Source organism: Crocuta crocuta, unplaced genomic scaffold (genome assembly GCF_008692635.1).
Source record: "Crocuta crocuta isolate KB4526 unplaced genomic scaffold, BGI_CrCroc_1.0 scaffold162, whole genome shotgun sequence".
Taxonomy (NCBI): Eukaryota; Metazoa; Chordata; class Mammalia; order Carnivora; family Hyaenidae; genus Crocuta; species Crocuta crocuta.
In genome coordinates, this window is record NW_027529433.1 from 6,174,736 (window position 1) to 6,202,430 (window position 27,695).

Sequence of the window (27,695 nt, forward strand, 5' to 3'; positions counted from 1 at the left end):
ACCTCTCCACTTGCCCATCTATCTTGGGTCCTGTCTCAGCATCTGCCACGTAATCTTTATTAATGTACTCAACCTGCACTGAATGGCTGAAATGAAGCAAACACTAGGTCAACCACTAGGGGTTTCAAGGGTCAGGGGGACACTTTTAAAGTACCAGGTTGTTTCCAAATGATATCTGTAATTTAACTGGCAACACTAAAAGACAATGGAGCAATGTACTCTACCACTAAATTCTGAGGACACAGAAAGCAAAGAAATATTTTGAAGAATGAAAGATATTTCTGGCGTTTTAATTCATATTGCATAAAGCAGACATTTAAAGACTGAATCAATCACACGGTTATATTCTCATATGCTCAACATAACCATCTACAATACATATAATAAAAACTTAAAAGGGGGCTGAAAATATTTTCTAAATATTCTATTTCTTATAACCAAAATCAACAAATACAGTATAGGTAAATCCCACATCAACAGCAAGTTCAGATTTCAAGAGACTCACAAGCAGCTTCATCCACTGACAGCTCATTAGCCAGAATACCACCTATTTTGCTGAAAGATGGCATTTGTATTCCGTATTTCTCAAGTTCCTTTCTCATATTACTAATTTCCTCCTCTGAAAAAGAATGACAATAAACAATATCAAGATGGAGGCAGGAGTGAGTATTTTCATATCAAGAAATGTCTTCATCCCCAAGGTCTCTCTCCCCAAAATCCAAGACTTATTTTTCTAATTAAAGAAAATTAAAAATGCCATGCCCTTTAAAAAAAAAAAAAAAAAGAAAGGGAAAAATGTTTTTATCAAGAAGGTGGGACATTTCTGAACAAGAACCTTAGGAAGGAGTCAATGTTACTCGTTTCACAAATGTGGGGAAAGGAGAACTGGTCAAAGACAAACAAACAAGATAATAACATTTTCTCCTCTGATCAATATAGAGGGAAGAAGGCATTCGATGACGTTGAAAGGAAAAAAAAAGTATCAATACATTTTCTTAGTTAAAGAACCATGTAAACATCGTCAAGATAAAAAGGAGTACCTGTGAAGTCAACTTTGCCCAACAAATCCTGGATCTGGGGTGCTATCCCTAGTTTGAACAGGTATAAACTGGAAAACAGAACATAAAATTATGATAAACTTCATCATCATAAATCTTAGAGTTAAGAATTACTTTAATCTTTTATTTTATTTTAAATGTTTTATTTATTTCTAGGAGAGAGAGAGAGAGAGACAGCGTGAGCAGGGGAGGGTCAGAGAGAGAGAGAGTCACAGACTGAAGCAGGCTCCAGGCTCTGAGCTGGCAGCCAGCACAGAGCCCGACGCGGGGCTCGAACCCAGCACCGCGAGATCATGACCTAAGCGAAAGTCAGCCGCTTAACCAACTAAGCCACCCAAGCACCCCAAGAATTACTTTAATCTTTTAAAAATTTTAGTGTTTATTTATTTTTGATAGAGAAAGAGAAACAGCACAAGTGGGGGAGGGTCAGAGAAAGAGGGAGACACAGAATCTGAAGCAGGCTCCAGGATTCCAGCTGTCAGCACAGAGCCTGATGTAGGGCTCAAACTCATGAACCGGGAGATCACAACCTGAGCCAGGAGATCGTAACCTGAGCCGGTTGGATGCTTAAATGAGCCACCAAAGCGCCCCAAAAATTACTTCCATCTTAAGGGCTTCTTCGGTTGAGAAACACCTAAGAGATAATGTCATCTAATTCATTTATTTTATAGATGGGGAACTGAGGTAACACAGTCCCTGGTAGATGGGGACTATAACTGTAGTCTATGTCCCAAAGCCCCATGGCATTTCTGTAGGATCAACTAACTTTCTACCATTCATTTGTAGGGAAAATAAGAAACACGACTAATACAAAATAACAGGTAATAAACCCAATAAACATTTCCTTGGGCATTCCTTGTAGGATTCTAATTTTGTTCCAAGTACAGCTCAAAATTTAATTTCCTTTTCAATATTCTTTTAAGTAACATTTAAGGATATATTTGTTTTACATTTTCTCAAACAAATACCATAGCAAGACTATCAGCAGCTGGGGAGATGTTAATGATAAACCACAATACGGGCACACTACTAAGTGGAAGATGTGCGTGTGTGTGTGTGTGTGTGTGTGTGTGATTTAAACCCCTAACCTACCCAAAACTTGACACAAGTTGCTGAGGGCTAGCATCTAAATTTTGCCAAACATGAAAATATATGGTTATGTGGCTTTTTCCACTTAATCACTGAGCCACAGTTTCTATTCCATATTGATTCTAGCCTCCTCTGCCCCAAAGATTAATCCTCTGAGTCAACTAAAAACAGAAATCTGTATTTACTTTATTACCAATTATGATAGGTTTGTAATTTATGAGGTTTTAACTAGAAGTGAGAAATTATGCAAGAAGAGAAAATGAACTGAAAATGATTTCATTGGCTTGAAATACTTCAAGATTATCACTTCAGATGCTTATGTGAGATGTACCTGAGTTGATTATAAAATACACATAATTTCATTAAAGGATTTCAAGATCAAGCCTTTTTAAATGGTATTAAGCCTTAACTCTTAAAACGTATGATTATTCAATTTAAGGAGTATGCATTTAAATATTCTTTGGCTGTTTCTTTTTTTTTCTCTCTTTTTAATGATTATTTTTGTGAGAGAGCGCATGTGCACATGCACAAGCGGGGGAGGGGCCAGAGAGTCAGGCAGAGGATCCAAAGTGTGCTGTGCACTGACAGCAGCAAGCCTGATGTGGGGCTCAAACTCATGACTCACGAACCATGAGATCATGACCTAAGCCAAAGTTGGATACTCAAGTGACTGAGTCATGCAGGTGCCCTCTTTGGTCATTTCTGTACAAAACAATCTTTTAAAAAAAATAACACATAGTTAATGTTAAAAATTAGTGACTCATGGTTAAAAACAATTACACAGAAAAGCACCATCCAAAGTTAAACACTGAATATTGTGACATTAACACTTTTAATGCTGTTTCTGGAAATTTCTATTCCATAAACTCACACAGTGTTTGTAATATGAATATACTGTATTTTACCTATCCAACTGCTGAATATTTAGATGGTCACTAATGATTCTCCATTACAAATAAAACTGCAGGAAGGGCACCTGGGGGGGCTCAGTGGGTTAAAGTCCAACTTTGGCTCGGGTCATGGTCCTGTGGTTTGTGGGTTAGAGCCTCATGTCTGGCTCTGTGCTGACAGCTAAGAGCCTAGAGCCTGCTTCAGATTCTGTGACTCCCTCTCTCTCTGCCCCTCCCCCACTCACACTCTCTCAAAAATAAAATAAAAACATTTAAAATTTTTTAAAAAATTAATGCTGCAGGAAACCTACCTATATACAGATACATCTTTGTGTATTTATCTTATTTGTTACAATAAATTCCTAAAAACAAAACTGCAAGGTTGAAAGATATATACACATAATTAAAGCTTTCAATACCTATTGTCAAACTGCATTCTAAAAAAGAGAGGATCCTCATCTTTTTGAGTAAAAGGTTACAAAACCCCATTCCTTCTGTGAAAGAATTTGAATTTTTCTTTCATGGTATTCTTTCTTTTTAAATTTAAATCCAGGTTAGTTAACATATAGTGTAATGATGATTTCAGGAACAGAATTTAGGGATTCATCACTTTACAGAAGTGCTCATCCCCACAAGTGCCCTCCTTAATGCCCATCTCCCCACCCTAAAGCCCTCCAGCAACTCTCAGTTTGTTCTCTGTATTTAGGAGTCTCTTATGGTTTCTCTCTTTCTCTCTGTTTTTATCTTATTTTTCCTTCCAGTCCTCTATGTTCATCTGTTCTGTTTCTTAATTTCCACGAGTGAAATCATACGATATTTGTCTTTCTCTGACAGACTTATGTGACTTAGCATAATACCTTCCAGTTCCATCCATGTTACTGCATATGGCAAAAGTTCATTCTTTCTGATCACCAAGTAATATTCCATTGTATAGGGGCGTCTGGGTGGCTTAGTCGGTTAAGCGTCCGACTTTTGCTTAGGTCATGATCTCGCGGTTCATGGGTTCGAGCCCCGCATCGGGCTCTGTGCTGACTGCCAGCTCAGAGCCTGGAGCCTGTTTCAGTCTGTGACTCCCTCTCTCTCTCTGACCCTCCCCTGCTCACGCTGTCTCTCTCTCTCCTAGAAATAAATAAAAAAATTCAAAAAAAATATTCCAGTGTGTGTGTGTGTGTGTGTATGTGTGTGTATATCCACACACCTCATCTTGCTTATCCATTCATCAGTTGAAGGACATTTGGACTCTTTCCATAATTTGCCTATTGGGGGGCATGTGCTCCTTTAAATTGGCATTTTTTGTATCCCTTGGATAAATACCTAGTAGAGGAATTGCTGGGTCATAAGGTAGTTCTATTTTTAATTTTTTGAGGAACCTCCATACTGTTTTCCAGAATGGTTGGACCAGATTGCATTCCCACCAAGTAGTGCAAGAGGGTTCCCCTTTCTCTCCATCCTTGCCAACATCTGTCGTTTCTTGAGAAGAATCTAACTTTTAACTTTCTAGCTCTGTTCCCCTATGAACCTGATAACCATATTAGTAAGCATAATTGCTGAGCAGAAAACACCCCATTGATAAATTGCATCTTGACTTGAAGGAATTAAATTTATTTTTTATTTTAGAAAAAGAGAGCATGAGTGGGGAGAGGGACAGAAAGGGGGGGGAGAGGGGGAGGGGGGGAGAGAGAGAGAGAGAGAGAGAGAGAGAATGAGAATGAATCTGAAGCAAGCTCCATGCTCAGAGCCCAACATGGGGCTCGATCCCATGACCCTGGGACCGCTGGACCTGAGCCAGAATCAAGAGTAGGCTGCTCAATAGACTGAGTCACCAGGTGCCTCTTGACTTGAAGGAATACACTTAGGTGTTTCTGAGTTTGGGGACTCCTAACTTGCATACTCCTTGTAGGGAACTGGGAAGCTCACTGTAAGGTGTTAAAATAGATACTGGCTCCTGGGGCTGAGGTCCTATACCAAGGAAACTCCCATTCCCACCAGGAGGGGTCCCACTCCTTAGCACTGAAGCTGTCACTTAGGGTACAAAAGACAACAGCTTCCAAATGGCTATGTGGTTAACTGTGTGGAGTGTCACAAAGTCCCCCACTGAAGAACAAATGCTTGATGCTGTCATGCCAGCAGACTGGTTTCCTGGCTTCTCTATCATTCTGGGCAACTAGTGCCAGACGTGGTTTACAGCAATTAAGAGAATGAAATTTTAGCTGATCCTAAGAACTGCTGATGAATATGACCTTATTCCACTGCCTATCCACGAGAATGCCATTTTCTTTCTTTGCTTATCACCACAGAATACTACATATGAAAATCTGGCAAATATGATAGCCAAAAAAGTTATTTAAGTCTGCAGTCCCCATTTCGTTAGTTGTTGAGGGTAAGCAGTTTTTCAAATCCATACTGTTCCATGCCTCTTTCTTTTAGGATTGCCCATTAATGAAAGTTTGAATTTTAAGTATTTGTTGGGGGAGGAAGTTTACCTTTCTTTGGTTCCTGCCTTCCATCAAAACCAGTACCAAAGAACCAAGAGCAAATGACATTTTATTTTATTTTTTTAAAGTATTTTTTTATTTATTTCTAGGAGAGAGAGAGACAGCGTGAGCAGGGGAGGGTCAGAGAGAGAGGGAGACACAGACTCTGAAACAGGCTCCAGGCTCTGAGCTGACAGTCAGCACAGAGCCCGACGCGGGGCTCGAACCCACGAACCGCGAGATCATGACCTAAGCGAAAGTCGGACGCTTAACCGACTAAGACACCCAGGCGCCCCGAGCAAATGACATTTTAAACATGGTAACTGTAATTTTATTACTAACTTCCAATATGATGTTCGTATCCACAGGTGGAAAACGTATTAGATTCTGAACGTTCTTCAAAGTAAAATAGGAATTATGTATTCATAATTCAAGGCCAGAAAGACAGGATGCATTCCTTAGTCTAAATTCTAGGTCTTTAGAGATTATCAGGGATAAAAACCTATTTACACAGCCTCTAAAGATTTTATTACCAAACGAATCATTAGAATTAAAATGAGTCAGCTGACATTTTCAAAACCGTAATATTTTATGAACCACTTCTCAACTCATTATTACATGGGACAAATATTCCTGTTGAAAGACCACATCATGCGGAACAAATGAAATGTCAAAGTCTTCAACTGTCCCTCTGTAGAAACAGATACTACAAAATTAAACAGAATTAAACAGATAGGTATGGTAAAGCTACAGAAGAATTCTAGGAAAATAAAATCAAGCCGCACATTAAGAAATTATAAAAAAAAAAAGTCACTGTATCTCTCAGTTAGCACCTAATTTGCATTTTCCTCTTCTCTTTTTATATCTAAATTTAAAAATACACATGAGCTAATTTACAAAGAAACTATAAAAATAATTTAGTAGGAGAACTCTGAAAGTGTGACAGTAAAATTTAAGTAGGAGACACCCATAAAATGTCTTCTAAGAACCAATTTTATATCTATAATTAAGTGTTTAAAGTTCTGTGTTTTTTTTTAAGGTTTTATCTTTTATCTCCACACCCAACGTGGGGGCGAGAACTCACAACTCCAAGATCAAGAGTCACACAATTCACTGAGTGAGCCAGCCAGGCACCTCTGTTAAGTGTTGTTTTTTAATGCATAGTACTTGTATCAATATTCTGCTAAAATTTAATATACTTCAGAGTTAACATTCTTAATCAAAACCTAAGCTAATGAATATCTATTATCCTTGATATATTTGCACTTCTATTTCCCCACATACTCAATGCTGGGATCATCTAGAATTTTATTTTATTTTTTAAATATAAATTATTGTCAAGTTAGCTAACATACAGTGTATACAGTATGCTCTTGGTTTCGGGGGTAGCTTCCCATGATTCATCACTTACATTCAACACCCAGTGCTCATCCCAACAAGCAGATCATCTAGAACTTTAGATCCACTCTTTCATTTTCGTGTCACACACCAAAAATTTAGGTAACTATAAGTTTTATTACTTTTTCTAATTTCATCTATATCCAATTTTCCCATTTCTTAATTTTATCTTTGTTTTTATTCTAGGTGAGCATAAGCATTCAGTAAGTATATGTTAAGGAGATAAGTTGAATAAATTATCAATAGCACATAGTTTAATATTTTCATTGGCTCCTTGGGTGCTGCTTCTTGTTGTTGAATCTAATGCCATTTTCAGGGTGTTGGTTTCCCTCGAAGGTCTGGCGTTTCCCGATCTGGGGCTCATCTAGGGGCTGGAAACTCACTTTCTGCCATTGTTGACCACAGGATCCCCTGACAGAATCCGGCCTTAGGCAGACACCGCAGACACCGTGGTGCAGGTGCCCCATGTACTGCCTTCTTACATCGGGGCTCCCTGCACTTGCCTGGGGTCATTTGCTATCTTGGGGACGGGCGGGCTACACCGCCATCCGCAACTGCACTTACTGCTGCCCGGAAGGATGAAAAGAGTCTGTGCGTCCACATTCAACAGCCCTGGTTTTGGGGCTCTCTTTCCCTGCTTCCTTGGGGCAGGCCCGGGGCAGCTCCCGGCTCTGCTGCATCCTGTGACTTTTGTGCTGGGTTCTTCTGTCTTGTTTCTTAGTCAACCAGTCCTGTCTATCTGCTCCGTGGATGGCATTCTATCTTACTGCAAGTAATTTTTTTAAATTACTATTTTAGTAATTTCATGTCAGTTTTGGAAAGGGACTGGGAGAGTTGTGCTCCATCAGTGACCTTGACACAACCGTTTTCACATTACTTTGTTTATCCACTCATTTAATCACGATGCTTGGAATATCTACCACATAAAAAATATTTTCTCTACCATGCTCTTCCTAAAATAAAGGTGTTTAGGCTTCTACAAAATACAGGTTTGTTGCTAATAGGAACTATAGTTATTATACTAAACAAAAGTGCTATTTTTCCCTGTAGGACTGAAGAAATTAGGTGACTGTTTTCAATGATACTTTGTACTTCTCCGATGTACGCTGTAATACTGAGTGTCAATCTCACAATAAGCAAACATCCTGGTTTAACTAAAAGTTACCACAAGGTGGTGCTGAGATATTACCTTTCGGATCAAAGAATCTTCCCTTTTAAAGTTACTTCAAATAAGAGATGGTCTCAAATTAGTATGGATCAGTTAGAAATCTCATTTGCATATAGGACATACGTTCACCAAAAATGTTTAAATGCTAATGCACCTTTTTTTACTTGGCTTCAATTTTCAACAATTATTGCTTCCAATGTTGAACTTTAAATTTTTAGCTCTTTAAAAAACACTACTTTTCACGGTACAGGAGGTTGATAATGAATTTCTGCGTGGGAGGCACTTTCATGCGAATTACTCAAAAAGGGCATTTTCCTCTGTACGTATCCACTATTCCTGTGCTGAAATGAACTGGCAAGAGCAGTCCTCTCCTTCCCAACCATTTAAATTCAAATGAGACCATTCATTACCTGAAGCATACAGGAAATACAGAGTCTTGATCTTGAAATAATAATAACCCCCCCCTGCCTGTCCAATATATGTATATATATATATAACAATTTCTTGGAGCTCTTCAACACAACGTTTTAAGCACCTTTCATGCCTAACAGTCAACACAAAGGGCTAAGAGAGTGCCAAAGGAAACCAAGGAATTAATGTCACCACAGCTTTGCTTCCCCCAGATAGGAAAGCACATGGTGTCAAATAGGGAGTCTTTTATCACACCAAAGGGAAGCACACTTGTGTTGCTGAGAGGCAAGTTTCAGAGGAGCTGCCTTGAGGTAATGAAAGTCTCACTGGCCCATGTGCTCCCATTTGTATTAATAATCAGTTCAAGTACAGGAAGCAATAAAGTAAAAAAAAAACCTACAACATTTTTCAGAGCTTTCCCTTTCAATATACACATTGAAAGATGCCACAGGGACTGAATTTATTTCAGCTTTTCTGGATCAAATTGTATGCAGCTCACTTTATCCTGTAGGATGTGAGATGAATGACTGTATATCAAAGCCTCAGGCTGACCAGGAAGAGACCATGGGACTAGGCTCCTAAACACGGACCTTGGCCACAAGACTGGCACCATCCAGATGTGTGACTCTGAGCAAGTCACCTAACCCATGCTTTTAGCCCCTCTGGTCTAAAATAACTTCTCAAGGGCTTTCTAGTTCTGAGGTTCCTTGATTTTTCATTTTAAGACTTCCTTAAATTAACCGCTTGGAGGCCNGAGGCCTGTGTTTACATTCAAGCTGGATGCTGTTATTAGAACTTTTTTAGGAGTATGGAAACTCGTGACTCCCTTCTGCTACAACTGTGCCAGTAACAGCCCAGGATCTGGTGTCCCACAGCCTGGCTTTGAATTCCAACCCTGCCATAGATTAGCTGTGTGACCTCAGGCTCTCTGTGCCTCAAATGCCTTGGTTATCAAATGGGATTATTAACAGCCTGTACCACACAGGTGTGCTGTGAGGATTAAGTGAGATTGCAACCTGTAAAAAGTACTTCAAATAGTATCAGGCATCAGTCAGTTAAGAGTCCGATTTCAGATCAGGTCATCTTCATGAGTTCAAGCCCTGTGTCAGGTTCTGTGCTGACAGCTCAGAGCCTGGAGCCTGCTTCAGATTCTGTGTCTCCCTCTCTCTCTGCCCCTCCCCTGCTCACACTCAGTCTCTGTCTCTCAAAAATGAATAAATGTTAAAAAAAAAATAGTGCCAGGAATAAAATTATTTGTTTTTATTATGCCTATGATCCTTGTTAAATAAGTGTGTCCTTTATAAATGAACAATAAATAGGGGCACCTGGGTGGCTCAGTCAGTTAAACGTCAGATTTCAGCTAAGGTCACGATCTCACAATTCATGAGTTCGAGCCCCACATTGGGCTCTGTGTTGACAGCTTGGAGTCTGGAGCCTGCTTCAGATTCTGTGTCTCCTTCTCTCTCTGCCCCTCCCCTACTCATGTTCTGTCTCTGTCTCTCAAAAATGAATGTTTAAAAATTTAAAAAATAATAAAATAAAAATAAAAAATAAAAAGGAATAATTAGCAATGTAATAACAAATAATATATTAATAACTAATCACATCAGTTTCTTCATTTTCTTTTTTTAAATTTTTTTACTGTTTTATTTATTTCTGAGAGAGAGAGAGATGGCACGAGCAAGGGAGGGTCAGAGAGAGAGGGAGGCACAGAATCTCAAGCAGGCTCCAGGCTCTGAGCTAGCTGTCAGCAGAGAGCGCGACTCAGGGCTCGAACCCACGAACCGTGAGATCATGACCTGAGCTGAAGTCGGACGCTTAACCGACTGAGCCACCCAGGCGCCCCAGTTTCCTCATTTTTAACACTAAGAATCTTTTACTATTTTTAATTCACTGGCTCCATGTTTGAGATAGTTTTTTCTATAGAACCAACTTATTTTCCCATCTTTGTCACATACATCATTACCAGTAGCAAATCAAAATCCAGTGCTTTAATATTCAATTAAAAATAAAAAGGATCCTGAGGTAGCCTTACCATAGGGAAATCAGTTCAGTTAACCCAACTGAAAAGTTAAAAACATGAACTCCAGAGACTTAAATTTGGCATCAGTGGTATTCATATGCTGTGTTAGGTGATGGCATGATTCACAGCCTCAAAGGACTTAGAGTTTAGTAGGACAAAAAGGCAGAGCCATTATCCTAATTCAGGGTGGGGGCAGAATTTTGAACCAGAAGTGATTTGAAAGCTCTGTGAGGTGTAATCGTCTTCCTCATCTTAATGCCACATACTTCCATCTTCACACATCCCTCCTGACAACACAGAATTAGAACCCGCCCTTTGGGTTGAGGAACAATTTCTAGGAAGCTTATTGATAAATGCGAGCATATTCTCTGTCAGACATGCAACTGGTCTGGTATAAGCCATCAATTGGTTTTGTAAAAGGTAAAGGGCCCTTAGGGTACAGAGTGTAAGACAAGCAAAGTTCTCCATGAATGCCTGAGGCCCAGACACAAAATCAACCTGGTAAGCAAGGCCGCCACCGGGCTGTTGAAGTGCTGGGGTGAAGCAGCCCTACTCCACCAAGCGGTCAGGGCACGAGGGACAACTGCCTCATCAGAAGTGGGGCTGCCACAGACATTCTCACTAACGTGTGCTCCTTTGGCATCATCACTGCATTTGAAAACATGACCGCTGGGGCAGTCATGACATCATCGGCACCAAGAGCATTAACCATGACACGGAGGGGAGGCAGGCCCATCTTCAGCTTGTTGTTGTCAGGGTCTTAACGGCCCAGGAAACTTTATACGGTAAGAAAAGCGGAATCCAGAACGCTAATCTATCAAATGAGAAAAATCATTATGAACACATGACTTGCAAAGGATTCTTTGGAGGGTAGTTGATTTCATGTCTTAAAGCAGAAATAATCATGATAGCACTGGAACATCCTGTTGTAAGCAAGGAAATTTCCAATAACGTCAGGGGCAGGGCTACAAGGATAAAGGGGCTCGCCCCCAAGAGTCTCCACTGACCAAAGCCAATCAATCTGGCTCACCAAAATAGAAAGGGGTGTCTGGGTAGTTCAGTCAGTTAAGCATCTTACTTTGTCTCAGGTCATGATCTCATGGTTTGTAGGTTTGTGCTCTGCCTGACAGTGACAGTCACATAAGCACTGAGCAGAGAGAAGATCCAGAAACATGATCTGAGATGATAAATCAGCCAAATGGCCAAAGAACATTAGGTAGAGTCAATCCTTCATCTTGTGGGTGAGAAACCTCTAGAATGCCCAACTAATTTCAAGAAAATATTCCAAAAGCATACATAAGCTTCTAATAATGTTGACAGATCTGGCCAATACATCACTATGACAGGACAATGGCTTATGTAACACTGGCCAAATGAGACTTAGGTGGTAAATCATCTCTGGATAATGAGGGATGGGCTAACGGTAGGGACTAGACTGAAAATAAAAACCTACCTGAAAATGTAAAACATTTCAACTATATACTGAAATTTTTAAAAGGTCAGACTGATTTCACCAGTCAAGTTGATCCTGATGCCTGGGTCTGACTCACCTTGTGGGAAGAAGCCAAGTGGTAGCATGTGCTGCCCGACAACGGACAGATCAGAAACCACATCTGTAACCTGGGCACGTCTGAAGGTGTTCTTTCGTTTGTGGTACCCTTAAGATTATGTCAACTCAGGCTAAGGATCAATGTGTAATGGCCCTAGGATGAGTCAAAACTAGTGTATAAATAATTACACTAGGGAAACTTAGAGCATAGATCTTTCAGAATAGGTTTAAGTGGGGGTAAGTCTATAATAATGTATCTGGCTTTTTCATCTGCATTCCAAGATGCTCAAAGTGTTAAAAAGTCAGTTCTACTTACGTTTTTAAAGTAATTCAATTTTATAACCAGTGTTTACACATTGAACAGTTGTTCAATAAATTGAGCAATAAACAACATGTAAAATGTGTTTTCCTCCATGCATAAAAGCCCAGAAAGTTAAAAAATCATTAACAGTGACTTGTTAGCAATGCTCTTACTTCTTAAATTGGTTTCTTTTCATTGTACACTTTCATACGTTCCAAGTGAAGCCACATATGGAAAATATGCCATATACACATTTTAAGTGCAAATATACAAAAGAGTCACAGACAGTGTTTTTTACTTGGTGTTGTGATAATTTTTTTTTTTTAAGCTTATGTATTTGAGAGAGAGAGTGAGGGGGGAGGAGTCGAGAGAGAGGGTGAGAGGAATCCCAAGCAGGCTTGATCCTGTCAGCGCAGAGCCCGACGTGGGGCTCACACCCACAAACTGTGAGATCATGACCAGAGCTGAAATCAAGAGTCAGATACTCAACCAACTGATTTACCCAGATGCCCCAATAATGGGTACTTAAAGCTCATTTTCCTTTGATATTTTTTCTGAGTTTTCCAATTCTTCCCACGATGAGAATTTACATTTTCTATTTTAAATAAGAAAAAACATAACAAACATTTCTTTGGAAAAAGAATGAGGTCACCTATCACAGAAGTGAGGATTTCCTCTGGGGTTGCTGTGCTGTCATTCACTGTCATCAGCTTGACAACATCAAGCAGACAAAGGAAGCAACAAGCAGCAGCCAGCAAGACCCGGGTCAGAAACACGAGTAAAAAAGGGAGAACCAGACAGGAAAAGTGGAAAGCAGACACAAACAGGAAGTAAAGCCGAAACCCCGGAGGATCTTAATCAAGTCAAAGCCCAAATCCAGAAGACAAGGAACAAAAGACAAGTCGGCAGGGCTGAGAGCCAACTTTGTGGATCACACCAGGCCCACGGGCCGAGGCAGTGGTACAGTAGTGCCTGGGGACCTGGGAGATCTTTCCACCTCCTGATCTATATGCAGAACCTCTGACCTGCCTAATTTCCTGTCCAGTAATGATGACACTGTACGCTAGCCATGTTGCTATGTCCCCAGCCAGGATATGACGGTTGGATATATATTTGTTCATTTCCAGCATCACTTCTAATCATCCAGTGAGAGCAAACCTATTGTATTTGAATTCAAGAGCTCTGCTACCCAGCTTCCAAAAGCATCTGGCTCAACAGAGCAGAATATTGGCCTCATTCAAGTGACTGTATCCTAAACCAATGAGAGAAAATGTTTTGATAGAAAAAAACTATTGAATAGGGGTGTCTGGGTGGTTGAATCGGTTGAGCGCTCAAAAACCTGTAATCTAAAAACTAAAAAAAGAAGAAAAAGAAAAGCAAAAACTTGAATGTATGCCAAGCAGCAGCCACCCAGTAAGTTTAGGACAGAGAAAAGTGAAGGACATTCTCCCAGGGAATGGTGTTTATTGGGTAAACATTAAAGATCCTATTTAAGGTCGGATCTGGTGATTGACAGCCTCAGTAGGAATTGGCTCCAGAATGAGGAATAGCAATGAAGGCTTCCATGAGAACTAACTGCCTGACTGGAAACACAACCCTAGAAAATATCACACCAACATTTGCATACAAATGGCAAGAATAAGAAATTGCCTTTCTTTACTGACCAAGCTGTTGAAGCCATTGTTAAAACTATCACAAACACATTTGTAAGTCTCAGTGCAGTTCTATGTAATTTCTGTGGAATAACAGTGACATCAGTAGGAAGGAACTTAGCACACCGTTTCTTCATAAGCTGCTTCACATTAACACCGCAGGTGTCCACCTCAGGAAATCTATTTGAATTTGTCCAAGGTACTCCCAAGAGGGTGCCACAGATTTGGAGATTAGCACTATGATGCATGGATACAATAATGACATTAACTATTGGAAGCTAGCTTAGTAGGTCACAAAAACAGTGGTGACCATATGTTACGTGATCATTCTAAGCTCTGAAAAATATTGACAAGGAAAGTTGGGCAACACATTTGAAAATATTCCTCAAAATAAGCACTTCTGCACAAAAAGCTTTTGGAAACACGGCTGGCATAATGATCTACTAACCACATATGAGGAGGCAGGCACAGAATTGTTTCTTCCGCCCCTCATTCTCAATTACCAGAATAAAAAGAAATCACAGAAAAGGCACCTACATTTGGTCTATATTTCCAGCAGCTGTCATCTTCCAAAGAAATCTCATAAGTACTGATCAGGGGGAAAAGTCAAGTTATATGACATAATCAGAATTCTCTTCCAGTAGGCCAGCAGTGCAATGACTTATTGTAGATGCCTTTTCCTTTGGAGAGGAAAAGAGCCAGGAAGAAGTTAACATAAACCTCTATGCAGAAGAGTCTGCCAGGAAAATGACTTCTAGTGATATAAACACAAGGCAGATGTTCTAAAAGAAATTTAAAATTTAATTAGACATGAAGTCTTCCAGCCATTACCTGTGTGTGTGCAAGACAACGGCCACAAATTGGGTTTTAAAATCATCTTTGTCACCATCTAAAAATAACATTTCTTCTAGGCCAATAAGATAAAAAATGATCTGTGAGCTAGCAGAATTTAAGCAATTTCAAAAATAAGTTAAACAATTGCTTTAAAATAATGAATGTATCTTGATTTGATGAATTTGAATCAACTCCTTTGCTGTTTCTTTATCCTTATGGTGCAAGTTCTATTGAGCAATGGTCAAAAGAAATTATCTTTATACTGGACTTTATTAGTCTATGGTAACAATGGAAGGAACATGATCATTTAAGAGTATCAAAATTGCAATGACCATTAAAGCTGATCACTTGATGTATTTTGGCTCTATCTATAAACTAGACAATAATATGGTAACATATTATGAGATTCCCTAGTAGTTTCAACTTAAATTTTCTCAGTATACTTTACAGGTATTTAATTCATTTTCTGGTTTTCTATTTTGAATTAGATTTAAAGAATCAGAAAAAGTATTTTTCAAGTTCAAGGACTGTGTTTCTGTGCCAATTTAAAATATTTTGTACCAGTGTGCTTATGTGGCTCAGTCAGTTAAGTGCCTAAATCTTGGTTTCGGCTCAGGTCATGATCTCACAGTTTGTGAGTTGGAGCCCCACACTGGGCTCTGTGCCGGCACTGGAGAGCGTCCTTGGGATTCTGTCTCCTCTATCTCTGACCCTTCCCCACTGGCATTGTCTCTTTCTCAAAATAAATAAACTTAGAAAAAAAAATAAAATTTTTTGTGCCAAATTCACAACAACTCAATCCAATAAAAAATTCTTCAGATTATTTAAGTAACTTAAGATCCCTCTTCTAAAATAGAAACCCCAGTTCCATTTAAATCTACTCTCTAGACTTTTAGTTGCATTTTTTCCTCACCTCAATGCATGAATGCAATAGATCATTCTTGGTATGTTTTTCCGGTCATAAACATCTGTTGTTTCTGGATAAAATATCTGGAAAATAAACAATGTGTTCATTATGTTTTGCTTTTCAGTTATTTTAAGTCTCTCAAATGATGCTACTTTGACTGCTCTTGCTGTACTGTATTTACTTAAATGTAGAGGAGCCTTTCAATTGTTGCTTCCCTCACTCTACAGGAAGACCCAGTGCTCCATCTGGTCCCCGGTCTGACAGCACGCCCCCCTAGGGGTCTCAGGAGAGTGAGGGGTCCCAGGGGGCTACTGCAAGAAGGTTGTGTCCAAAGGGCTAGGTGGGCAGCTTCATCTCACGAGGAATGGGACCATTCAGGCTCTGCTTTCTGTAGCAGGGTCATTCTGCTGAAAGACCGGAGGTACCTTAGCCTAAGAAGGTGTCCATCTTAGAGCATTTTATAATAACACTAAAAACCTAGTTGCCCAGTTGTGTAAACATGAACACGCACGCGCCATACGCCCTGATATTTTTCCTGCTTGAAGGGATACATTTTGCCGGATAGATAGAGTATTATAAAGTATGAAAGACACATTACCTATAATCCCACTTTCCAGATTGCTACTATTAGTATTTTGGTATAGCATTTCAGTATGCGTCTTTAGTATGTGCGTCCGATTTTTTAAGTTTACATATGTATGTGACAACAAAACTGTAATACTATTAGCCTAGTTGACACACCTAGTAGAGCCTATTTTCCATCCATTTTATAAGAACATTCGTTTTAATGGGTGTTTATGATCCTTTCATCCTTCTGAACAATAATTTAGCCAATTTTCCATGGTTGAACTTTTTTCTGGCCCCTGATTGTTCCTTATTAAAAGTCACTGCAATGAACATCCTTGCATTTGCTGAAAACCTGATTACTTCCTTTGGATAAACACCTAAATATGGAAGTACTTAATCGGTAAGTTTGAACACTGAGGCTTTTAATACACATTTACACTACTTTTAAGCTTGAAATGAAAAGCTTGATAAGAAACAGATTTCACAATAGGGCATGAAACTTCTCTGTTCCTAAGCACCAAAAAATGAATAATTAGGCTTGAAGCTTCTAAGATTAAGATAAGCATACTAGCATTGCTGGCTTTCAATAAATATTTTAGAAAAGTTGACATAAAAACTAAAATTAAATCATGTATCATATGGTAGTACTTGACACTCAAGTGCAATTTTCTATGAGACATTGAAAAAATGCTGAGAAATCAAAGAAACAAAGTTTCCTTAGCCACAAATGTATAGCCACTCAGGGCTTCAAGCAATGTCTGTAGCCTAGCAAAGTTCAAAGGTCTTTTCAACTTTCCTTTAACACATTTGCTTTTCAAGTGTCAGCCAGAAGAGGATTCCCAATTTGGAATAACATGACCAAGTTCAAAGTTCTACTACAGAAACAGAAGATCATTATAACTCCCTACTTCCTTTCCTTTACACTACCTTTTTTATTTCTTTCTATCTCTCTGTAGAGAAATACATATGTATATAAATAGTTTCAGTTCTTTTAGAAATCTTTATGAATTGGTCTTCTTTTGACAATAAGATGGGATCAATTTATTTAGCTCACCAGAACATTTTATTCATCACTGTATCCCCAGCACACAGCACAGGGCTGAGCAGAGAGTAGGCACTTAATATTGATAAGTGAAAGCATTAACAGGAGTCAGATATATCAGCCAATGCGGTACACTATTAGACTCTCATCCCTGCAATCACTTCATAAAAATCAGTGCTAAAATAGAATCTGCTACATGGATCACTCATTTGACTTAAAATTAAGAAAAATCTGGCCTAACACACACAATTTGAAAAGGTTTGAATCAAATCTATGAAACAACAAAATTATCCTATGTTGCCTCATATGAAAAATCCGATTTGAATTTCTTTATTAATCTGTTTACTACCCAGTTAGTACTTGCTAAATGACAATCTAGAAATATGAATTCTGAATTATAACTGGTTCCCAGAGGGAACAGCATTTTACAACCTGGACATTTTAGGAGAAGCAAAGTAACTGGATTAAAAATGGAAGAATAAATCAATATTGACTATTCTGAGATAAAATATGCTGAGCTAAAACAGGTATGAGCACAGATATACTGAAAATAGACACTTGTAATTTACATTAAGAAATCTCTGATTTTTGTTGTGCTGGGTGTTTTGAATTCAAACTGGGACTATTAATAACAAAAACAACACAGGTCTTACATCAGTAGCCTGTCTCCTTGCCTTCAAGCAGGACCACTCCTACAGCGTTTCTTTAAAACAGCTGTACAGAATCATCAACAGAAAGAAGTACATGCAAAAACGTGACAGATCTCGAGGGCAGTATGCTTACTGAAAAAGTCAATCTCAAAAGATTACCTACTTACGATTTCATTTTTTAACATGCTCAAAATGACCAAACAATAGAGATGGAGAACAGATGAGTGGCTGCCGGGGGCAGAGCTAGGGAAAGGATGCAATGGAAAGTGCTCCTCTCCCGTGGTATCTGTATGTTAATTGTGGTGGTCACACAAATACATTCATGGGACAAAACCGCATAGAAAAACACTCACACCTGAATGCATCTGAAAATGGTAAAAATTAAGTAAGATCTGTAGCCTAGTTAACCAATGTCAATTTATTATTTTACTATTGTTACTAGATGTCACCACTGGGGGAAGCTGAATGAAGGACGCACACAGATGTGCTATTTTTGCAATTTCCTGTGGTTCTATAATTATTTCAAAATAACAAGTTCAAGAAATAACTTGACAATTTCTAACAAATGTAATTATTTCCTCATTTCCTCTACTTGTCTATTTGTCTCTCAGACTTAAGGGCACCTGCTCTTTCAATTTAAGAAGCTCTGAATATTTGCCGGGTTTTATTTGGGACAGCTATTTCAAGAGTCAGAGCTCTAATCCATTAGCTTTTAACGCTTAAAGTGATAATATCCCTTTATGATTTATGATCATATATGATCACTATATCATATTCATAATATAATTTATAACAATGCTTTATAAAAATACTTTTATCATGATAATTTAGAGAGATACAATCTAGAGCAATACAGAATATAAAGCCCATATAGCAACACAAAAAAGGGATGTGGCTATTTTAAATCAACTATCTACCAGTAAAGCTTGTTTGGACCTTGTTTAATTTATACACAGTTTCACCTAGTTGCTCTCCATCTGTATATACACTTCATTCCGAGTTCTTGTCATATATTACTTCGTAAAGGCCTTTCCATATTTCTGTTTAGTCCTCACATTTGTCATGCCTGAGGGAATAGGGCCGTCTGCTCCATGAGCATAGCCCAGTACACCAAATCCTTTTTCATAATGAGGAGTTTGCAACGACCCCTTTTGGCTTCCCGGTTCAGGCTTACCTTCGGTAGACCAATGGACTCCATTGCTCTTAACCACTGGACTGTATTATCTGTGTGTCGAAAATGGAGGCCGGATTTCTAATGTGAGGATGGGGAGAGAGAAGAAGGAACCACATGAAAAGTAAGTCATTTGTAACAACTTTTTTTCATTAGTAGGATGTTTTCCAATGGTATTTCTCCTGAAATAGAGTTATTAAATCATAAAGTAACTGGAGACACAATAAAGAAGACTAGGCTATCTCAGCCACACTGTTTATAATAGGCCATTCCAATTTCCACGAATCACATATTTGAGGTAACTCCGAACCAGAATCTCAAAGACCATTTAATGTCTAGCACATGCCTAAGGATGTTTTATGAGACACGTGTGCACAAGCATGCACGCACACACACACACACACACACACACGGTGTCAAGATTTTGGCAACCATGGCCGAGAAATCCAGCAACTTCAAGAAAAACAGGATTTTTAGAAGACCAAATGTCTTTTTTTCTGGTTTCTAGTTCTGGCAAAACATTTCTTTTTGATCATGAATATGATTTCTGAGGAAAACCGGGAAAACACAGAAAAATACAAAGATGAGAACAAAAACCATCCCACAATTCAGAGATAATTGTGGTATCTCTTCCTCCTATAACTGTTTAAAAAGGTTTATTTATTTATTTGAGAAAGAGACAGAGAGCATGAGCAGGGGAGGGGTAGAGAGAGAAAGGAAGAGAAAGAATCCCAAGCAGGCTCTGTGCTGTCAGTGCAGAGCCTGATGCAGGCTTGATCTCACAAAATGTGAGATCATGACCTGAGCTGAAATCAAGACTTGGACACTTAAATGACTGAGCCACCCAGGCACCTATATTCCTCCTATAATTTAATCTGAACCTTTTGCCTCGTGTAAGAAGTAAACTTTCAATGGAAATGCTTTACAAGAACTTTTTCTACCCATACAATGAGGATAGGCTTTCTAGGTCTTCCATTTTTCTTTACAATCTTCATCACTCATCGTTTTTTTTTTCTGCCCAGTTTTTACTATGGTATCCTTGCCTGTCTTTAATGAAGTTTTATTAGGTAATGAAATGTTGGGAGCTTTAACACTACCTTGTGATTTTAATTAGTTAAATGAGTAGCATAATGTTATGTATTTTATTTTTCATGTTAATAAGTGTAAAAACAGTAATTACAGCAAATTTCATCATATAATATTCAATAGTAGATCATCACATTCAGAAAGCCTGGCTCTTCCCATCTTCTGTGACTTTCTACAATCAAATCATTTGTCACAGGAAGTATTTTTGTTGCTGTTAGACTTTTTGAAGCATAAGTCAAGTTAACGTTTGATAAATGTCTATGCCTTTTTATTTTTATTTTTATTTTTTTAATGTCTTTTTAATAGTGGCCATATTTCCCGAGATTGGACTCTGTGTGTCAAGCACTTCATGGAAATTATCTCCAATTTTCAATGAATCACTGTGTTCTACTCCTAAAGCTCAGACTATGCTGTACATTAACTAACTTGAGAATAAAAAAGATAAAAAATAATTATCTCTAATTTCCAAAACACTCTGCAAGGCAATTATCATTTCCCATTTTTTTAGAGACGAGGAAATCTGGGCCAAAAAGATGAACTAATGTGCCTAACGTCAAATAGGTGTTAAGTGGCTGAAGTGAGATTCAAGATGAGATCTCTCTGCATCTGAAAACCTTCCTTTTGCTAACATTCCCGAGGGATAGAGCATAGGACCTAATGATGGTGGGATTATTCTTTGGATGGAAAAAATCAGTACTTACTATGACATCATTAGAGGGAGGAGAGGCAAAGGGAGAGGGACAAAGAGTGAGGGGGAAAGAGGGAGGAGGTGGAGGAGGGAGAGAGGGAGCCTATAGGTGATGGGCCAGGGGGTGGAGTCTGAGGGCGACTCAGCACAACTTGTGAAGAATGCAAACAACTGTCAGACACAGCCACTCTGTGACCATAGAGGGAGATGATGGAAACAATCCACCATCACATCAAGACAGAGAAGAGAGAGGCGTCTGGGTGGCTTAGTTCACTGGGCATCTGACTCTTGATTTTGGTTCAGATCATGATCCCAGGGTTGTGTGGGATCGAGCCCTGGTTGGGCTCTGTGTGGAACATGGAGAATGTTGGAGATTCCCTCTCTTTCTCTCTCTCTCTCCTCTCCCCCTTCCCTCCCACTCGCTTTCACCCTCTAACAACAAAAAAAGAGAAAAGAGGGCCCTAGGCACCACAAAATAACTCAATGTCCCACTATTTCAACTAAGATGGAATGACTGTTTTGATGGATGGTGATGTGGTCCTCATTCCATCCTTTCACTTCCTACATAAAAATTACCAAAATACCAAACTGATCCTGCTTCCTGATGACACCTCAAAGATAATTGGTCCTTGCTTCCCTAAATCTATATTAGAATCACTGTACAAACCCAAATCTACATGAAGCCTCTATTTTCTCCTCATAGTTCCATGGGTATGTATTTTTTCCTCACCATGAGTTAAATAAACCTAATTTTGTTTGCCGTTGTTTGAAAGTTGGTTTGGGGGAGGAGGGACAGAGAGAAGAGAGCAACACAGAATCCGAAGCAGGCTCCAGCCTTTGAGCAGTCAGCACAGAGCCCGACACGGGGCTCAAACCCACATACCGTGAGATCATGATCTGAGACAAAGTCGGACGCTTAACCCCAGGCACCCCAAGGCTCAACAAAATCTTAGTCCATTACAAGCATTTTCATCTTGTCTATTTTCTTTCCACCAGTTCTACATATCCATATCAGACGAGGTGGCACATCTATTGTCCTATTTAGGCAAGGGTTGTTATTGTCCATCTACCTCACTTCTTCCAGGTATTGGATTAGAAAATAAATGCTGATTTTCTACTGCTGAGCTATTTCACCAGCAAATAAGGTTATTCTAGCTTAAACTGAATAAATGAGGAATTATTTAAGTCTGTTTTGTTTGGTAACTTTTTACACAAGAGAATCAAAGCACTTCAGAACAATGAGATTGCTTAAAAGCCAATAATTATTTTGATTTGTTTATTTTATGGACGAGGGAATCTCCATCAGGCACTGTGCCAAGTACTTTGCGTGACTGATCACACTTTTTTCCTTACAGTATCTATAACAAAGGCTCATACTATTATTATTACTATCACTTTAAAAGTGAGGAAACCGAGGCTCAGAGAGGCAGAGTTAGTGATGAGGCCAGCCTCTGAAGTACTCTGACTCTACAGCTCACACTACTCACCACGTGCATTTCCTAAGGCTCACCTCTAGTCAATACCTATTGTAAGTCTACCAAGGAGAGAGCACAAGTTCTAAAGAGGGTAGTGAAGTGAAGAGGCCCAGGCTTCCTTCCATGTTGGGCACTTGAAAGATGAGTGGGTGTTCCCGATGTGCCTCAGATGGACAAGAAAAAGGAGAGGAGGGAGGAAGATGGGCATTCCTTGAGCTTGATGAGGTTCAAGGACAGAAAATAGTATCTTTCCAAATATGGCAGAGTGTGTGTGTGTGTATAATGTTTATTTTTGAGAGGGAGGTTGACAGGAGGGAGGGAGAGGAAGAGACAGAGAACGAGCAGGGGGAGGGGCAGAGAGAGAGGGAGACACAGAATCCAAAGCAGGCTCCAGGTTCTGAGCAGTCAGCAGAGAGCCTGATGTGATGGGGGGCTCAAACCCACAAACCGTGAGATCATGACCTGAGCTGAAGTGGGGCGCTTAACCGACTGAGCCACTGAAGGGCCCCCAGACTCATCTTTTTAAAGCCATGATTCCTGTGTTTAACATTTCAATGGCTTCCTCTGTAGTGACTTAGGATGAAATCACGGATCTTCCAGCCTGGCTGTCTCTGCATCCATCCTGGTGTCATTTTTCACCACCGTCCCTCACCTCAGCCTTCCAGCCACTCCATCTGTCCAAGTTCTTTTCTTCTTCAAGTCTCTCAAAAACAGGCTCCTTATCTCTGGACTGTCCTTGCCACTCCCCACCCTTAAAGCTGCACATGGATGATTTTCCTCTCATTTTTCCTGCCTCAGAATAAACATCTCCTCAGAGAAGCTTATCTTCTGTCTGCTGATATCTGTCAATAACAGTGTCTTTAATTCCTTCCTTCATATACTCATCACAACTCATGACTGTGTATTTACTTATAACGTGTCTTCCCAACCTTAAGTGCCAAGAAATTATGTCCGCCTTGCTCACCACACTGCCTCGTGTGCCCAGAACAGTGCCTAGTACACACTGGTGTTGATAAGCACTGTATGGATAAATGAGTTCTACCCTGTATTTTTATCATAGTGCCTTACCTTCTTTCTCTATAACTTCATTAAAATGTATTATATTGTTTATCTACCATTGGAGCAGTGGTTCTCAAACCTAAGAAATACTAAAGCATCACCTGGGATAATTATTAAGCGTGTAGCTTCCTGTGTCCCTGTCTAAGAGACTCTGCCTGACTCCGTAGCCTGGGGTAGGCCTACGAGTCCACATTTTTACACACATGCATTAAGTGACCCTGTAAGAGGTCTGAGCATCCCGCTTGAAGGAAAATTATTAGACTCCAAGCACCTCCAGTATCAAAGCATAGAAGAAATGGAGTCTTTTGATGAAATCATGCCATTTGCAGCATTGTGGATAGAACTGGAAGGTATTATGCTGAGTTAAATAATTCAGTCAGAGAAGGACTGATATCATATGTTTTCACTCATATGTGGATCTTGAGAAACTTAACAGAAGGCCATGGAGGAAGGGAAGGGGGGAAAATAGTTGCAAAGAGAGGAGGAGGGAGGCAAACCCTAAGAGACTCTTAAATACAGAGAACAAACTGAGGGTGGATGGGGTGGGGAAAGAGGGGAAAATGGGTGATGGGCATTGAAGAGGGCACTGTTGGGATGAGTACTGGATGTTGTATGTAAGTGGTGAATCATGCGAATCTATCCCAAAAACTAAGAGTACATTTATACACACTGTATGTAAGCCAATTTGACAATAAATTATATTCATAAAAAAAGGAAATGGAGTCTTTTGGCTTATTTGAAACTACTGTCATTCATTTTTTTTTACTCAACAGCTCTTTCCCCAGTACCTATGGGCTACATTCTACTCCGTTCACTGAGGACACTGCACAGACAACACACGTGGTTCCCACCTTCATGATAAAGGCAGTCATTATGGTACACCATGCTGCCTCCAAGAGGGACAGTGTCAGGCACCACAGCACACGTGACATGGTCACATAACTGTGACCCGGAGTCAGAGGTGGAGGTGGCCAGGGAAAGGACACTAATCACTAGAAGGTTTAATTCTACTACCTAGGTCATCTTTGTAACCTTGATGAGGGACCAGGGTTATACATAAGCTGGCAAACAAAGAGGAAGGGATGGCACTGAGAGCTCTGATCGGCTTAACTCAGAGCCACCACTGCCCAAACTGAGGGCTTCAGAGTTTGCGGACAGAGCCTGTGCCTCAGAGACACACTGCCTAACAGGTAGGTCATATTTTAGGGCTGCAGTCTAAGCAGACCCTACAGTGAGAGCTTATGCTCACTGAACTCATGGTTTCCGGACGGCTTGTCAAGGGGGTGGGCCTATGTCAACGTGGGTTCCCTTGAGTCTCAGTGTCTGTGCTGCAGTCCCATGATGGGGTGCTCCTTGCCGAGGATCACAGGAAGGGCTTTAGTCCTACAGAACCCAAGAATAGGAAGTCGCCTGTCCACTAACATCCGACTCCTTTCAATTCTGTACAACAAATGAAATGGCCCTAACATGTTATGATCATGTGGCAAAATCACTAAAAGTTTCTTTTCAAAGACATGAGGCATTCTCAGAGATTTAATAAAAGGGAAAACAAAAGGGGGGCACCTGGGTGACTCAGTCGGTTAAGCGTCTGATGTGGGCTCAGGTCATGTCCTCACGGTTCGCAGATTCGAGCTCTGCATCAGACTCTGTGCTGATAGCTCAGGACCTGCTTCGGATCCTTTGTCTCCCTCTCTCCTTGCTCCTTCCCCCTGTTGTGCGCTCTGTCTCTCTCTTAAAAACATTTATTTATTTTTAATTTTTTTAATCTTCATTTATTTTTGAGAAAGAGAGACAGTGTGAGCAGGGGAGGAGCAGAGAGAGAGGGAGACAAAAAATCTGAAACAGGCTCCAGGCTCTGAGCTGTCNTCCAGTGAATCAACAGAGGGGTACTCTCCACTGGTCCTGTACTTTCCCCCCACCTCACAGCTGGTACCAGCCCCCTCCCCCTATGCTACTTCCCTTTTCTCTGCCCCTCCTGTAGTATCATCGCTTCTTATGTGCATCTGTCTTTCAGGGTCTGATGGGCAGGAGTGAGTGGCAAACACAATACTTCCATCCCTCTTAATGCTTTGTTCAGGAATGTCATCACCTGCCTGCACTGCACAGGTATTTCATTTTGTAACAAGAGCCTGGAAGTACTTCCCCTGTGCCCATGCCAACAAAAAGGTGCTATTCATTCAAACAGTAGGCTCTCTGATGCCAGGAGGGACTGGCACCTGAGTGAGTTGCCATGAGAGGCTCCACAGTTGAACTGTGGACTAAGTTATATTCAAAGGTGTATGAGGTGTGTCAAGAGGAGAAAGAATTAGCCCACCTTCTGCTCTGAGGCCCCACTGATTCTCACCACCCACAATGTCAACAAAATACCCACAATCTCCTTTCAGGACACACTAGAGCCCCGCCCAACCAACTACCCTTTAACTCTGTCATCAAATCTATGTAACTGTTAGTAGAAATAGGCCTAGGGCTTGGTGATAATCATTCTAGAAGCAATGAAGAAAAAGAAGAATCGTGCTGCAAAATGTGGACAAATGTTAATTTATTCTGTTGTGGGCAGATACCAATAGTTTTTTTTCCGTTCTTTTCGTAACTAAAAAAAGTATTTTTCAAAATTAAGAAACAGTTACCTTTGCCTGACTGAATCAATGATTCAGTAAAGTCTTATGAAAGGCTAACATACTAAGCTAAAGGCTGGGGTGAAACACATGACTTGATAAAGTCAAAACTACTTTAACAAACACAAACATTTTTATTCCTAACATTATCCAAGGCAGAAACTTTTGTTCAGTTATCTTTTAAACTAGAACATGAAAAGAGACTCAGGAGATTTTTCAATTCCTCTTCTCTACGGTTAGCCTAAATGGTAACTCAAACATTTGCTCTGAATTAAATACACTGATTTTATCTATCTATCTATCTATCTATCTATCTATCTATCTATCTATCTATCTATCAATCATTCACTGCCAGGTTAGCTAACATACAATGTGTACAGTGTACTCTTGACTTCAGGAGTGGATTCCCAGGATTCATTGCTTACATACAACACCCAGTGCTCATCCCAACAAGTGCCCTCCTTAATTCCCATCACCCCCCATGATCTCTATCCCCACTAATCCTCAGTTTGTTCTCTGTATTTAAGAGTCTCTTATGGTTTGCCTCCGTCTCTGTTTGTAACTATTTTTTCTCCTAAATATACACATTTAAAAAATAAATTTTGTTTCAATAACAACTGAAGGATAGTGTCAATCATTCAGTTAATGGGAAAGCATTCCATTTTCAACTAAGTGTTGTCCCTGCAATTTTTAGTAACTTTTAAAGATACTTGAAAATCTGCAGATAAAAGAAAATGATATAAAGATCTAAATACAGTTGGCCCTTGAACAACACAGGTTTGAACTGCATGGGTCCTACTTACAAGCAGATTTTTTTTTGTCAGGAAATGTACAGTACTATAAATACATTGTCTCTTCCTTATGATTTTCTTGATATCATTTTCTTTTCTCTAGCTTACTTTTAAGAGTATAGTATTTAATACATATGATATACAAAATATGTGTTAATTGGCTTATGTTATTGGTAAGGTTTCTAGTCAACAGGAGGCTATTAGTAGTTAAGTTTTTGGAGAGTCAAAAGTTCTATGTGGAGTAAAGAAAAAAATTAAATCAGTACTTTTTTCTAAATCCCTTCTTAGACAATTTACAGGAGCTCACTTATATTTTCCTTAGGTGATATCAGTATAGAGTATTATGGTCTTCGATTTACAGAGTCAAAATCTGAGGTTCTGTGAAGTCCAGCAGCTCACTCTCAGGAAAAAGCATTTGGATGCACATCTGATTATAATGCTCCACCTCTTCCAACAAATTCAAGTGGGAACTGTTAAACCCACTGAGTGCGTAAGCAGAGAACCCAAGCACATGGATTCGCCTGGGATAGGCAGATGAACACCTTCTCCTGTAAGACTGAAGAGGGATCTCCCCAGTCCCTCTTTAATTCCCATATTCCCTATTCCCACAGAGGCGGAGTTGTAGTTGGAAGGATGTAAATTAAGGGTGGTGGTTAAAGTTCTTTTCTGAAAATAAAATACAATAAATGACCATAAAATAAACCACACACACCCACCTAAGTTATATTCGGATTTCTGACTGTGCAGTGGGAGGGGCATCCCTAACACCCTCATTGGTCAAAGGTCAACTGTACAAA

The 27,695-nt window shown here is 39.7% G+C and overlaps 1 protein-coding gene across 1 annotated transcript in view; it reads right to left on the reverse strand.

Moving 5' to 3' along the window:
- The window catches only part of IQGAP2 (IQ motif containing GTPase activating protein 2), a 294,214-nt gene that overhangs the window by 120,186 nt on the left and 146,333 nt on the right, over window positions 1-27,695 (reverse strand). Inside the window, exons 4-7 of the mRNA XM_077759841.1 lie at window positions 19,188-19,265; window positions 15,761-15,837; window positions 1,041-1,108; window positions 506-619 (exon numbers count right to left, since the gene is read on the reverse strand). Coding sequence (XP_077615967.1) covers window positions 506-619; window positions 1,041-1,108; window positions 15,761-15,837; window positions 19,188-19,265 — 337 coding nt within the window. The remainder of the gene's footprint in view (window positions 1-505; window positions 620-1,040; window positions 1,109-15,760; window positions 15,838-19,187; window positions 19,266-27,695) is intronic.